This window comes from Coregonus clupeaformis, chromosome 37 (genome assembly GCF_020615455.1).
Source record: "Coregonus clupeaformis isolate EN_2021a chromosome 37, ASM2061545v1, whole genome shotgun sequence".
Lineage (NCBI taxonomy): Eukaryota > Metazoa > Chordata > Actinopteri > Salmoniformes > Salmonidae > Coregonus > Coregonus clupeaformis.
This window is the reverse complement of record NC_059228.1, coordinates 9,056,713-9,071,148: the sequence shown is the minus strand read 5'-3', so window position 1 is coordinate 9,071,148 and position 14,436 is coordinate 9,056,713. Positions and strand designations below refer to the sequence as shown.

Sequence of the window (14,436 nt, the reverse complement as noted above, 5' to 3'; positions counted from 1 at the left end):
TATTCAGCAATACGTTTCCCAAACATGTTCTTTCGTGTCTTGAGGCATTTTGGATAACACCACTGTGATTTAACTGCTTTATGATTCCACATGGTGCTCTGAATCCTCGCGTTCATCTCTCTTTCAGTTTCCCTTGGTTATTTTTTCTCTCTTTCTCTCTTTCTGTCCCTCCCTCTCTCAATATTGAATACAATTCAATATACTTTATTGACACGGAAAGTAAAGCAAGTACTCTCTCTCTCGCTCTCTCTCTCGCTTTCTGTCTGTTTTCCCTCTCTCCCTCCTTCCCCTCTCACCCTTTCTCTGTGTGTCTATCTCTCATCTCTTTAGATGGGCCAGTGACTGTGGGCATGAGTTTGGATATTGCCAGCATTGACACCATATCAGAGATCAACATGGTGAGACAACTTCCTGTGTCATATGACACATTGTACATTCCAGTATGTTTATCATGTTATGTAATAGAGCCTAATCAGTGTTTAGACTTGAAGCTGTAATGTAATTGCAGTACAACCGCACTCTTTAGGACTACACGGCCACTATCTTCCTGCGTCAGCGCTGGACAGACGAGCGCCTGGTGTTTGAGGGGAACAAGAGCCTGAGTCTGGACGGCAGGCTGGTGGAGCTGCTCTGGGTACCAGACACTTTCATCGTAGACTCCAAAAAGTCCTTCCTCCATGACATCACTGTGGAGAACAGGCTGATCAGGATCTTCCCCAATGGAACGGTGCTCTATGCCCTGAGGTGGGAGAAACACACACACACAGATATACACACACACACACACACACACACACACACACACACACACACCATACACATACAGGGATCCAATAATACAAAGGCCTTGAACTATTGGAATTAGATAATTCCCTTTTTCATTTATTAGATTTTTATTTTTAACCAGGCAGGTCAATTAAGAACAAAATCTTATTTACAATGACGGCCCAGCGGCCCTGCAGGATCACTAAATCAAATATTGCACAGTGTGCTCAAGTATAACTTGGCTATTGGGTTATCTAAACCAGTGATTGAACAGAGCAATGGGCTTAGCTATTGGTGAACCAGTGGTACAATAAGCTGTGGCTTTCTGAAATATTTAACCTGGATGGGAATGGCACACACAGTATCCTGTTATAGCTTGACTGATTGATGAATGTCCTGCTTCTGTTTATTGGCTCACAATGAATCTTCTATAGCGGTTAAAGGGTGAAGTTGCTGTTTTTGGTGCTGATTTGTTTAGAACGGGTTGCGTTCAGTACGACAGAGCGGTGTGCAACGTTGAATTAAACGGAAACGGCACTGTACTGAACGACCAGTGGCCCAGAGGGCAGTTACAATACGCAGTTTTGCGATTTCAGATGGTCAAACCCATATTGATCAGGCCACACCTCACCACACCAACCAAGTGGGAGCAAATGTACCTCAAAGGAAATGTGTCGTTCAGTACAAACAGTCATGCAACAAGGCAAACGTTGAAGTGAACTGAACGCAGCCCAGGTGTGGTGGTGCTGAATGGACAGCATGTCTCTGCTTCTGCTTATTGGCCCACCTTGAATTCCCTATAGGGGTAATGGAGTATGTGGTGCTGACTTGTTTAGACTGGTATGGTGGTGCTGAACGGACAGCACCCCAAGGCTTCTGTTTATTGATTCACATCCTCCATCAATGATACACTGCATTGTTCTGTATCATGTGAGTGAGCACAAATGTGTATGGTTATTTGCATGCCAATCTAGCTTTACTTCTGCTTGTATTTGTACAGTGTGCATGGCATATGTGTGTGACTGCATGTGTGTGTGCAGTATTTTTGACTTGTGCGCCAGAGCTTTGTGCATGCATAAAGACATTCCATTTACAGCATGCATGTGCATATGATAGACCAGGGGTCGGCAACAGGAGGTCCGCGGGTCAAAACCAGGCCGAAAGTGATTTTTTGGGGGCCTAATTTAGGAAATCTGTTCCCAAGTATTCCCACAAATAAAAAAAGAGACATACAGTGGGGTTTGAAATTATTGACACCCTTGATAAAGATGAGCAAAAATGGCTGTATAAAATTAATATTTCAAATACTAAGCTATATTGTATGTGCCAAGAAATTATATTATTTTATACAAAAACAATTGCTCAGATAAATATATTTTGTTTAACAAATAAATAAATACATTCTCAAAATGGTAGGGGTCAAAATTATTGACACCCCTTTTTTTAATACCTCACCTTGCACTGAGCCTTTTTCTAAAATGTTTTATGCATTGGAGAACACATTGGGAGGGCTCTTAGACCATTCCTCCACACAGAATCCTTCCAGATCCTTCACCTGCGCTTATGGACTGGCCTCTTCAATTCAAACCACAGATTTTCAATGGGTTTCAAGTCCGGAGACTGAGATGGCCATAGCAAAATGTTGATTTTGTGGCCAATTAACCATTTCTTTGAGGATTTTGATTTGTGCTTGGGGTTATTGTCTTGCTGGAAGATTCACTTGCAGTCAAGTTTCAGCATCCTTGCAGAGGCAACCATGTTTTTGGCTAAAATGTCCTGGTACTGGATAAAGTTCATGATGCTGTTGACCTTAACAAGGGCCCCAGGACCAGTGGAAGCAAAATAGCCCCAGAACATCAAAGATCCACCACCATATTTTACAGTAGGTATGGGGTTATTTTCTGCTCATGCATTGTCATTTTGATGCCAAACCACTGGTGTGCATGACCAAAGAGCACTACTTTCATGTCATCTGACCAAAGCACCAGTTCCAATCCAAGCACCAGTTCCAATCCATGTACTCCTGAGTGGCGCAGTGGTCTAAGGCACTGCATCGCAGTGCTAACTGTGCCACTAGAGATCCTGGTTCGAATCCAGGCTCTGTCGCAGCCGGCCGCGACCGAGAGACTCATGGGCGGCGCACAATTGGCCCAGGGTAGGGGAGGGAATGGCCGGCAGGGATGTAGCTCAGTTGATAGAGCATGGTGTTTGCAATGCCAGGGTTGTGGGTTCAATTCCCACGGGGGGCCAGTATAAAAAAATATATATATATATTCACTAACTGTAAGTCGCTCTGGATAAGAGAGTCTGCTAAATGACTAAAATGTAATGTCCCAATGCCATTGAGCGAACTCCAGGTGTTTACATTTGTTGGATGACATGAAAATAGAGCTCTTTGGCCACACACACCAGTGGTGGGCTTGGCGTCGAAATGAACCCCATTGAAAACCTGTGGTTTGAATTGAAGAGGGCAGTCCAGAATCACAGAACAAGCATATCAAGGATCTGGAAGGAATGGTCTACCACCCCTCCCAATGTGTTCTCCAACTCATAAAACATTTTAGAAAAAGGCTCCGTGCTGTTATCCTTGCAAGGTGAGGAATTGAAATGTATTGAAAACAGGGTGTCAATAATTTTGACTCCTACCCATTGGAAGAAAAAAACAACATTTATTATTATTATTTCTCTGAACAATTGTATTAGTATAAATAATATAATTTCCCCATTTCTTTAAGCATACAATATATGAAGCTCAGTATGTAGCCAAGTCTAGGACCAAAAGGCTCCTTAACAGCTTCTACCCCCAAGCCATAAGACTGCTGAACAATTAATAAAATGGCCACCCAGACTATTTTACACTGCTGTTACTCGCTGCTTATTATCTATGCATAGTCACTTTACCCCTACCTACATGTACAAATTACCTCAACTAACCTGTACCCCCGCACATTGACCGGTACCCCCTGTATATAGACTCGTTAAATGATTGGTATTTTGAAATACAATCTCTTTTTGGGCTTAGTTGTGGTCAATTTGCAGGCCCCCCGACCCTCCGCTCCGACAAAAATCTGCCCACGGCTGAATCTAGTTGCCTACCCCTGGTAGACTCATTAAGGTATTTTCCATATATGGATGCCCACTGCCCGGGGACATGGGTCTGTCAGAAAGGACCTGTGTGCATAAGTGGAAGTGCCAGGGAAGACAGAGGGCATGATCAGAAGGGCAGGAGGAAGGCAAGGAGGGGGTGATAGAGAGTGCAAGAGGGTGCCATAGGGAAAGGATAAAATTAGATATCAGAAAACGAGGGTTAGGATTGAGGAGAGGCCAGGGAGAGAAACAGCAGTAGTAGTGCTTTCAGAGGGAGGCCAGAGGGAATACATGGGAAAACACTGAGGTGGTTCTGCGAGGGGGAAAGAAACATTTGAGGAACTGTTGACTAGCGTTTTTCTCTCATCTCACCAGGATCACCACCACTGTGGCCTGCAACATGGACCTGACCAAATACCCCATGGACAAGCAGACCTGCACTCTGCAACTAGAGAGCTGTAAGATGTCACCTCAGATTAACTTCTATAGCTAAGCAGCAACATGTGGCTGTCTAATAATAATAAAAATAATATTAATTTATTCAATTTCTAAAGCGCTTTTCATTACAGAAAGAATCTCAAAGCGCTTGAAAAAGCAAAACAAAAAAGAATAAAATAAACAGCTATATGACAGAGTAGGTCTGGACTGCGATTTTCAGCCAAGAGTTGAACGTTTTGAATGTTTGAAGCCTCCATCAGATGGAGCAACAGTCAAGAGGGAACCACATGGCTTGAGCAGAGGTCAACGGGGGGAGATAAGCAGCACAATTCACTCTCCATTCAAGGCGTCTCACCGGCGTCTCACCGGCGCCTCGCCGTCCCCGCCATCTGACTGCGACTTCTCTGTAGCCGTTGACTCTCTCTGGTCTTTTAAAAACGAGATTACGTTTTTGAGCTCTCCACACACTCAGGATTATGGTGAAAGCCAGCTTACTTTCTCACTTTAGAGGAAATCTCCTGAGCAATGAAATCATCACTGCCAGCAAGGAGACTGTAGAAACAACCAAAAATAGGCTGGTGTATTAGAATCTAATCAAAACACACTAGCTAGCTAGCAATGCTACCAAGCAAGCTTGCGAGCTAGTGTGTTTTCATTCGGTTCGAATACACCAGGCAATTTTTTGTTGCTTCTATTTTAAGAAAGCTGATTTGCCATGAATTCACGGGCAGGAAACAAATAGACTTAGACTTGAAACAAAAAAACACTTGAAAGTGAATAAATAGGAACAAAATGTACAGAGCTCTCTGCCTAAGCTGCTACTAGGGCGCCTTGGCAATTGTACATTTACATTTTAGTCATTTAGCAGACACGCTTATCCAGAGCTACTTACAGTTAAGTGAGTGCATACATTATTTTTCATACTGGCCCCCCGTGGGAATCGAACCCACAACCCTGGCGTTGCAAACGCCATGCTCTACCAACTGAGCTACAGCCCTGCCGGCCATTCCCTCCCCTACCCTGGACGATGCTGGGCCAATTGTGCGCCACCCCATGGGCAACAACAGCTCCTTTCCTGTAGAACTAAGGAAAGGAGCTGTTGGGCTTGATTAGGTTTTATGGTTTTGTTAAAAACAGAGAGGGAGAGGTAGATATATATATATATATACAGTTGAATTCGGAAGTTTATGTACACTTAGGTTGGAGTTATTAAAACTAATTTTTCAACCAACTCCACAAATAGTTTTGGCAAGTCGGTTAGGACATCTACTTTGTGCATGACACAAGTAATTTTTCCAACAATTGTTTACAGACAGATTATTTCACTTATAATTCACTGTATCACAATTCCAGTGGGTCAGAAGTTTACATACACTAAGTTGACTGTGCCTTTAAACAGCTTGGAAAATTCCAGAAAATGATGTCATGGCTTTAGACATTTCTGATAGGCTAATTGACATCATTTGAATCAATTGGAGGTGTACCTGTGGATGTATTTCAAGACCTACCTTCAAACTCAGTGCCTCTTTGCTTGACATCATGGGAAAATCAAAAGAAATCAGCCAAGACCTCAGAAAGAAAGTCTGGTTCATCCTTGGGAGCAATTTGCAAACGCCTGAAGGTACCACGTTCATCTGTACAAACAATAGTACGCAAGTATAAAGACCATGGGACCACGCAGCCGTCATACCGCTCAGGAAGGAGACTCGTTCTGTCTCCTAGAGATTAACGTACTTTGGTGCGAAAAGTGCAAATCAATCCCAGAACAACAGCAAAGGACCTTGTGAAGATGCTGGAAGAAACAGGTACAAAAGTATCTATATCCACAATCAAACGAGTCCTATATCGACATAACCTGAAAGACTGCTCAGCAAGGAAGAAGCCAATGCTTCAAAACCGCCATAAAAAAGCCAGACTACGGTTTGCAACTGCACATGGGGACAAAGATCATGCTTTTTGGAGAAATCTCTGGTCTGTTGAAACAAAAATAGAACTGTTTGGCCATAATGACCATCGTTATGTTTGGAGGACAAAGGTGGTTGCTTGCAAGCCGAAGAACACCATCCCAACCGTGAAGCACGGGGGTGGCAGCATCATGCTGTGGGGGTGCTTTGCTGCAGGAGGGACTGGTGCACTTCACAAAATAGATGGCATCATGAGGAAGGAAACGTATGTGGATATATTGAAGCAACATCTCAAGACATCAGTCAGGAAGTTAAAGCTTGGTCGCAAATTGGTCTTCCAAATGGACAATGACCCCAAGCATACTTCCAAAGTTGTGGCAAAATGGCTTAAGGACAACAAAGTCAAGGTATTGGAGTGGCCATCACAAAGTCCTGACCTCAATCCTATAGAAAATTTGTGGACAGAACTGAAAAAGCGTCTACAATCCTGACTCAGTTACACCAGCTATGTCAGGAGGAATTGGTCAAAATTCATCCAACTTATTGTGGGAAGCTTGTGGAAGGCTACTCGAAACGTTTGACCCAAGTTAAACAATTTAAAGGCAATGCTACCAAATAATAATTGAGTGTATGTAAACTTCTGACCCACTAGGAATGTGATGAAATAAATAAAAGCTGAAATAAATCATTATCTCTACTATTATTCTGACATTTCACATTCTTAAAATAAAGTGGTGATTCTAACTGACCTAAGACAGGGAATTTTTATAGGATTAAATGTCAGGAATTGTGAAAAACGAAGTTGAAATGTATTTGGCTAAGGTGTATGTAAACCTCAGACTTCAACTGTGTGTATATATATATATATATATATGTATATGTGTGTATATATATATATATATATATATATATATATTTGAGGAGAGAGGATTATCGTGTGTGAAAAAAAACAGCAGGGGGTGTTACATTTAGGTTACTTTCCCCATTTATTTGATTATATATAAGGCAAAACTGGGTCATACCCAAAGCTGCCTGTAACTCATGGAAACAGGGACGGTGTCTGCACCGTCGGCCCAGCCTCTTATCCTTGGCTTGCCCCAAAAATCTTCCCTATCACCCAGCTCGCCAAGCCAATCACATATTGATCCCTTCTTGTCTCTCACCCTCACTCGAGCTGTTACATAAGCTCAAAACCTGCATGGTTTTAACACTCTCTTTTCCCTTCATTTCTCTCCCCTCCTCTTCTCTATCTCTCTTTCTCTCTCTCTCTTCCTCCGTCTCTTTCTCTCCCACTCTATCTCTCCCTCCCTCGCTCGCCTCCACACTCTTTAATGACAGCAAGTCGTGCTAAGCTATAGCCACATCGCTGCCAAAGCAACACCTTGAATGTCATGTCAACAACAAACTTAACCAGAGGGAGCTCCTGTCCCACTTATCCCACTCAATACATGTAGAGCTAAGTCAAGGATTTTCCCCTTTACATTACTGCCAGGTTGAACGTATACTGTAAATCCCAGACTCCCACAGCCTTGCTTCAGCAGCACACTGAAAAGAGCCATACTGTGAGGTGTCATTCTTTTTAATGTGCTGCCAAAAATGTAACATTGCTTCCCCGCTCCTCCTCGCTCACCAGCCCACACTTTACTTCCAACAGGGAAGTTTAAAGACAAGACGAGCACCAGGTGTTTAGATAGATATGGCGGTGACATATTTTAGTGGCTACTGACAGTGAAAAGGCCTTGAGTTGGAAGACATTCACAGCCATGTTTGATTGTTGCTTAATGATGAGACCACACTCACCACAGCGGAGGATACTGTAGCGAGATTTGGTTTTGAAGATTTGAAAAGTCCCTCTGCAGCAGTTTTTAAGATGCACTCATCTCAGTGTCTCAGTGAGCAGGATATTTTAAGAGGCAAAAGCTTTCACCTCTCCAGGCTGCAGTGCAGTACATGTTTCAGGCTTCAGAGCACCTCAAGACCGCCCCTAATTTTCTAATGTAACCGTTCCCGCGCTACTGCACAGGTCCACGGCGCCGGCGCATGCTGCATACCCAATTTGCACATTGCCCTGAACCGGCAGTCACAAATATCATGAGTTCCGCAATCCGTCGGTAATAGGGCAAACATAACAACACTGAAGAAGTTACAACAAGAGATCCTCAGCGGCTTCAATGTCTGTTACTTTTCGGGGTGCTCTGCATTACATTAAACACACTTTCCTCAATAACTTATGACTCCCTGGAATTTTACACATGTTGTGTCTCTTGGGAGACCGTGAGAGGGCAGAGTAAGAGCCATAAAATGTAATGTAATGAAGCAACAGCAAATGGGGATTCTGTGTGTCCCAGTTTAATGGAGATTTCTTCTCCTCTAGTCACAGCTGCCTCGTAGCTCTTCTTATTCTACGTCTCCCTCTGCAGGTCAATTACTAAACTACGTCTTATAAAGAATCTCTAAAGGCAAGGTTGACGTGTGGATAGAAAACTTGTATTTCGGAGCAGACCTCGGTTCAAATGCTAATTGCAATCTTTAAAATCCTTTGAGTGTTTGCGTTAGCCCGCCTGAAGTGCCAGGTGGAGACTTTTCTATTGGTTCTATTTCAACAGGCAAACAGTATTTGAAATTATTTAAAAATTATTTGAACCCCAGGTCTGTTTCGGAGCTGTACCCATATTATCAGGAAGAAAAATAGTTGATCCTATATAGCTTGTGGCTTTATTCCTTATAAATGTAGGCCTATACAGTAAGCAGCTTGCTCTAAAACGTGACAGCAATAAATGCTATTGAAGGGAATTTAGTTGCCCCCCTAACCTTCTTTCAAGATTTCAGTATACAGTGAGTAAGCACTTTACAACAAATGTTTATGTACATTGTTATACAGTGTCACTGTGAGGTCTTCTAAATCACATGTAAGATGGTCTGTAGGATTATGTAAGGTCCTGACCTATATAGGATGTGAAATATGTACGAATCACCCACTGTCATATTAGCATTTCCTATTCAGTCTTACTGTCACAGTGCTTCACAATGTGCAATGGAGGGCTGTTGCTGTACGCTACTTCTATTTAATAAAACATATTTAATAAAAAGTAGTTTGAATAAAACATTAACATTGTAAAGCTTGCTTGTGGCTGTCGCACACTTACAGCACAGTGGCCAGCTAACCTTTATTAATTGTTTTATGGATGATTGTTTGTGTTTCTATTAGATGTATAAGTAGTACACTGGTATGTGTGATAAAGTGCTATTTCAAAACATTTAGTCACTTAGTGTAATAGACCCCCATTAACTATCTCGCTGTCTTTGACTTGACATCATCTCTCTCTCTCTCTCTCTCTCTCTCTCTCTCTCTCTCTCTCTCTCTCTCTCTCTCTCTCTCTCTCTCTCTCTCTCTCTCTCTCTCTCTCTCTCTCTCTCTCTCTCTCTCTCTCTCTCTCTCTCTCTCTCTCTCTCTCTCTCTCTCTCTCTCTCTCTCCCTCTCTCTCTCTCTCTCTCTCTCTCTCTCTCTCTCTCTCTCTCTCTCTCTCTCTCTCTCTCTCCCTCTCTCTATACAGGGGGCTACAACATCAATGATGTGATGTTCTACTGGACCAGAGGGAATGAGTCGGTCAGTGGTTTGGACACGCTGCGTCTGGCTCAGTACACAGTAGAGGACCACTACACCTCTGCATCTGAGGCCATCTATGAAACAGGTTCAACTTTCACGTCCTACCTCTAACATTATCCTTTCACATATACAGTATTGTTTGGCTACTGTTTAGTTTTAGTCTCTTGTGACGGACGAAGCACTAGCGTGCGTGCCACATTTAGTTAGGGGTGCCTAAAATGATATTTAGCATAATCTAGCTATAAATGTTAGCCACGTTCATCTTTTAAATTCATAGTTGGTAGTAAATTGAAAACTTTAGGAACCCTTGGGTTCTACTAGCACACTTGTTCTCATGTCTCTCTGCTGTCATCTCGCTCTGTCTCTCTCTCACAGGCCACTACCCCAAGCTGATCTTCCACTTTGAGCTGAAGAGAAGCATCCTGTACTTCATCCTGGAGACGTACGTTCCCTCCAGCCTGCTGGTGGTCCTGTCCTGGGTCTCCTTCTGGATCAGCCAGTCTTCCGTCCCTGCAAGGATCTGTATCGGTAAACCACAGCTCCTCAAACCAGGAAGCACTCCCATCAAGCAGATACCTTTCACACTCTCTTCCATGCAAAGCTGCTGATCAGAAGCTTTTTGGTAGTCTGAAAACTTGAGTGGTTTGCTACAGCAGAAAAATAATTTCTGCAGCAACAGGAAATGTGAATTATTATATGGATTATAATTAATGGACATTTTTGTAGGGGTTGATGCATTTTTCTTAAGGGACAATCAAGCCTGAAATTTCAAAGTGGAAAATACAAACTCCAGAAGCCTTTTTAAACCATGCAGGTCACTGGTGATACAAGTCAGTATTCAACGTCTATCCATGTCTGAGGACGTCGGGAGATGACGTGGAAACCGGCTGTTACCTTCAAGTAGGAAAGTTATCCTGCAAAATTAAGATCCTTCATCTGTAGAATGCAGGTGGTTAGAGAAAACAGACTGTTCCACAAGTGAATCATACTCCTGTTAGCTTACCTTTACATAACTGTAATATTACTTAAACATATAGCCTGATGTACACTGAAAAATATAGAATCGCAACATGTAAAGTGTTGGGCCCATGTTTCATGAGCTGAAATAAAAGATCACAGAAATCTTCCATACGCACAAAAACATATTTCTCTCAAAGTTTTTGCACAAATTTGTTTACATCCCTCTTAATGAGCATTTCTCCTTTGCCAAGAGAATCCATCCACCTGACAGGTGTGGCATATCAAGAAGATGATTAAATGGCATGATAATTACACAGGTGCACCTTGTGCTTGGGAAAATAAAAGGCCACTCTAAAATGTGCAGTTTTGTCACACAACATAATGCCACAGATGTCTCAAGTTTTGAGGGAGCGTGCAATTAGCTTGCTGACTGCAGGAATGTCCACCAGAGCTGTTGCCAGAGAATTGAATGTTAATTTCTCTACCATAAGCCGCCTCCAACGTTGTTTTAGAGAATTTGGCAGTACGTCCAACCTCCCTCACAACCGCAGACCACCTGTAACCACGTCAGCCCAGGACCCACCACGCCAGCCCAGGACCCACGCATCTGGCTTCTTCACCTGCGGGATCGTCTGAGACCAGCCAGCCGGACAGCTGATGAAACTGTGGGTTTGCACAACCGAGAAATTTCTGCACAAACTGTTAGAAACCATCTCAGGGAAGCTCATCTACGTGCTCTTTGTGCTCCTCACCAGGGTCTTGACCTGACTGCAGTTCGGCATCGTAACCGACTTCAGTGGGCAAATGCTCACCTTCGATGGCCACTGGCACGCTAGAGAACTGTGCTCTTCATGTTTCAACTGTACCGGGCAGATGGCAGACAGCGTGTATGGCATCGTGTGGGCGAGCGGTTTGCTGATGTCAACGTTGTGAACAGAGTGCCCCATAGTGGCGGTGGGGTTATGGTATGGGCAGGCATAAGCTACGGACAACGAACACAATTGCATTTTATCTATGGCAATTTGAATGCACAGAGATACCGTGACGAGATCGTGTGGCCCATTGTCGTGCCATTCATTCGCCGACATCACCTCATGTTTCAGCATGATAATGCACAGCCCCGTGTTGCACTGAACTCTACACAATTCCTGGAAGCTGAAAATTTCCCACTTCTTCCATGGCCTGCATACTCACCAGACATGTCACCCATTGAGCATGTTTGGGATGCTCTGGATCAACGTGTACGACAGCATGTTCCAGTTCCCGCCAATATCCAACAAGTTCGCACAGCCATTGAAGAGGAGTGGGACAGTCCACAATCAACAGCCAAATCAACTCTATGCAAAGGAGATGTGTCGCGCTACATGAGGCAAATTATGGTCACATCAAATAAAGATGGGTTTTCTGATCCACGCCCCTACTTTTCTTTAAAGGTATCTATGACCAACAGATGCATATCTGTATTCCCAGTCATGTGAAATCCATAGATTAGGGCCTAATTAATTTATTTCAATTGACTGATTTCCTTACGAACTGTAATTCCGAAAAATCTTTGTTGCGTTTATATTTCTGTTCAGTGTATTAATGTCAGGTAACTCAACTCAAGCTGAATTCTACTGATTTCTACATGTGTGGAGTGACTACTGACGTAGTTCATCATTAAACCCTAGGGGTTGTGTTGTTGTATGTGAATTGAAAGGAAAGGAAAACTCCAGGACACTGGACATCTTGATGATTTCAAACATTTAATGAATCATCCAACCATTGTGTTGTGTATTGTGACAGGAGTGACCACGGTTCTGACGATGACCACGTTGATGATGGGTGCCAGGACGTCCCTGCCCAACGCCAACTGTTTCATCAAGGCCATCGACGTGTACTTGGGCATCTGCTTCAGCTTCATCTTCGGAGCCCTGATCGAGTATGCCGTGGCCCACTTCTGCACCCTTAACCACCCCAACGCCAACATTGTCATGGTGAGGCCTTCAGCGTTGTTAACGTCAGTGGTGCGGTTATTATTGTCATGTTCATTGCCATCATTTTCATAATCTTGATCATTGTCGTCATCAGCATCATTATTATCGTCATCGTTGTCGTCATCCTCATCACCATCATTATCAGAATCATCATCTTCATCACCTTTGCCATGTTTCGTCTGCTCATACTGGATGGATGTAAGTATCTCCACAATTTTTTTGTTTATTTTAGATGATAGCATCAGTTGATTGGTGCATAATTAAGCGACTCTTCAATCCTCTTCTCACTGTGACTCTCTCTCTCTCCCTCCCCTCCTCCAGTACGGTCACCAGATGGGAGGCTTTGACGAGGAGATGAACGGCATGGTCACCACCATCGCTGCTGAAAACAACAGGGCCAAGAGGCGTAAGGAGAAAGCTGCTGCAGATGCTGCAGCCTTGGCGCCCACAGCAGAGCTGGAACTTTGCCCCTCCAGCCCCACTGGCAGTGAACCCAAGCCTGAGGCACCTGAGGAGCCCACCAACCGCTGCCTCATTGTCCTGGTCCTCCTCCGTAAGGTCCTGCGCAAAGCTGCAAACTGTTGCCATGTGGAGAATCCCCACTTAATAGACAACTACTCCAGGATGACCTTCCCCCTCTCCTTTGTATTTGTCAATCTCCTCTATTGGACATACTACCTGTACTTGTAATCACAGGGGTGTGGAACTGTGTTTGGGTATGTGTGTGTGTGGGTGTCTGAAGATGTGTGTTTCTGTCTGTGATTCATTCATGTGTTTTTTCTCAAACAATGCACATTTTACATTCATGAGTGAGGCATAGTCAACATCCTTAGGGGAATCAAATGTCCATGACACATTTATTATACCTTATTTAGCTCATTACTGCTTTCATAATTGATTGATTTCCATGTTGTTCTTTTATTGGTCATAGACGACCTACAGATGTAGGATCTTAATTTGAGCCAGTTTTCTACAGCAGAAAAATAATCCTGCAGCAACAGGAAATGTGAATTATTATATGGACTATAATTAATGACATTTTTGTGTAGGGGTTGAAACATTTTCATTAAAGTATAAATTACAAACTTTAGAAGCCTTGAAATGCAGGAAAATTCTCAGCATCAATAGAGATCAAATTAAGATCCTAAATCTGTATGGCCGGCACAGAGCAGAGGAGTAAATGGCTGGTTGTGCTGTGTAATGGTGTAATGTTTATGACTGAGTTTCTCACTGCGAAGGGAAACCTCCAGAGCGCCTCTGGGTTAGTCCGAATAGCCTTGGCCTCTCTCTATCTCTATCTCTATCTCTACCTCTACCTCTACCTCTATCTCTATCTCTATCTCTATCTCTATCTCTATCTCTATCTCTATCTCTATCTCTATCTCTATCTCTCTCTCTCTCTCTCTCTCTCTCTCATCCACTCTCTTTCTTTCTCAACCCCCCCTCTCTCTCGCTCCCATTTCCTCTCTCATTTTATTGCCATTATAAATCCAGTAGCCTTGGCTCTCTCCACCACATTATGGAAATTGACTCTCAAAGGCACCTATAAATCATTTTATATAATTTGTCATCATACGATTCTGTTTCTAGTATGTTTTACAAGGGACTGCCAGCACCTTAACTGTACAGGAATAATGCAATAGAACGGTGTGGATATACAGCACCTTGTGGACACACGAGTAACAGTGATATGTGCAGT

At 43.2% G+C, this 14,436-nt stretch overlaps 1 protein-coding gene across 1 annotated transcript in view; it reads left to right on the top strand.

The window, feature by feature from the left end:
* Window positions 1-14,055, top strand: part of LOC121553732 (gamma-aminobutyric acid receptor subunit pi-like) — a 94,632-nt gene extending 80,577 nt beyond the window's left edge. The window contains exons 4-10 of the mRNA XM_045211431.1: window positions 331-398; window positions 527-744; window positions 4,228-4,310; window positions 9,749-9,886; window positions 10,177-10,329; window positions 12,547-12,737; window positions 13,059-14,055. Coding sequence (XP_045067366.1) covers window positions 331-398; window positions 527-744; window positions 4,228-4,310; window positions 9,749-9,886; window positions 10,177-10,329; window positions 12,547-12,737; window positions 13,059-13,427 — 1,220 coding nt within the window. The 3' untranslated portion in view covers window positions 13,428-14,055. The remainder of the gene's footprint in view (window positions 1-330; window positions 399-526; window positions 745-4,227; window positions 4,311-9,748; window positions 9,887-10,176; window positions 10,330-12,546; window positions 12,738-13,058) is intronic.
* The last annotated feature ends 381 nt before the right edge of the window (window positions 14,056-14,436 follow it).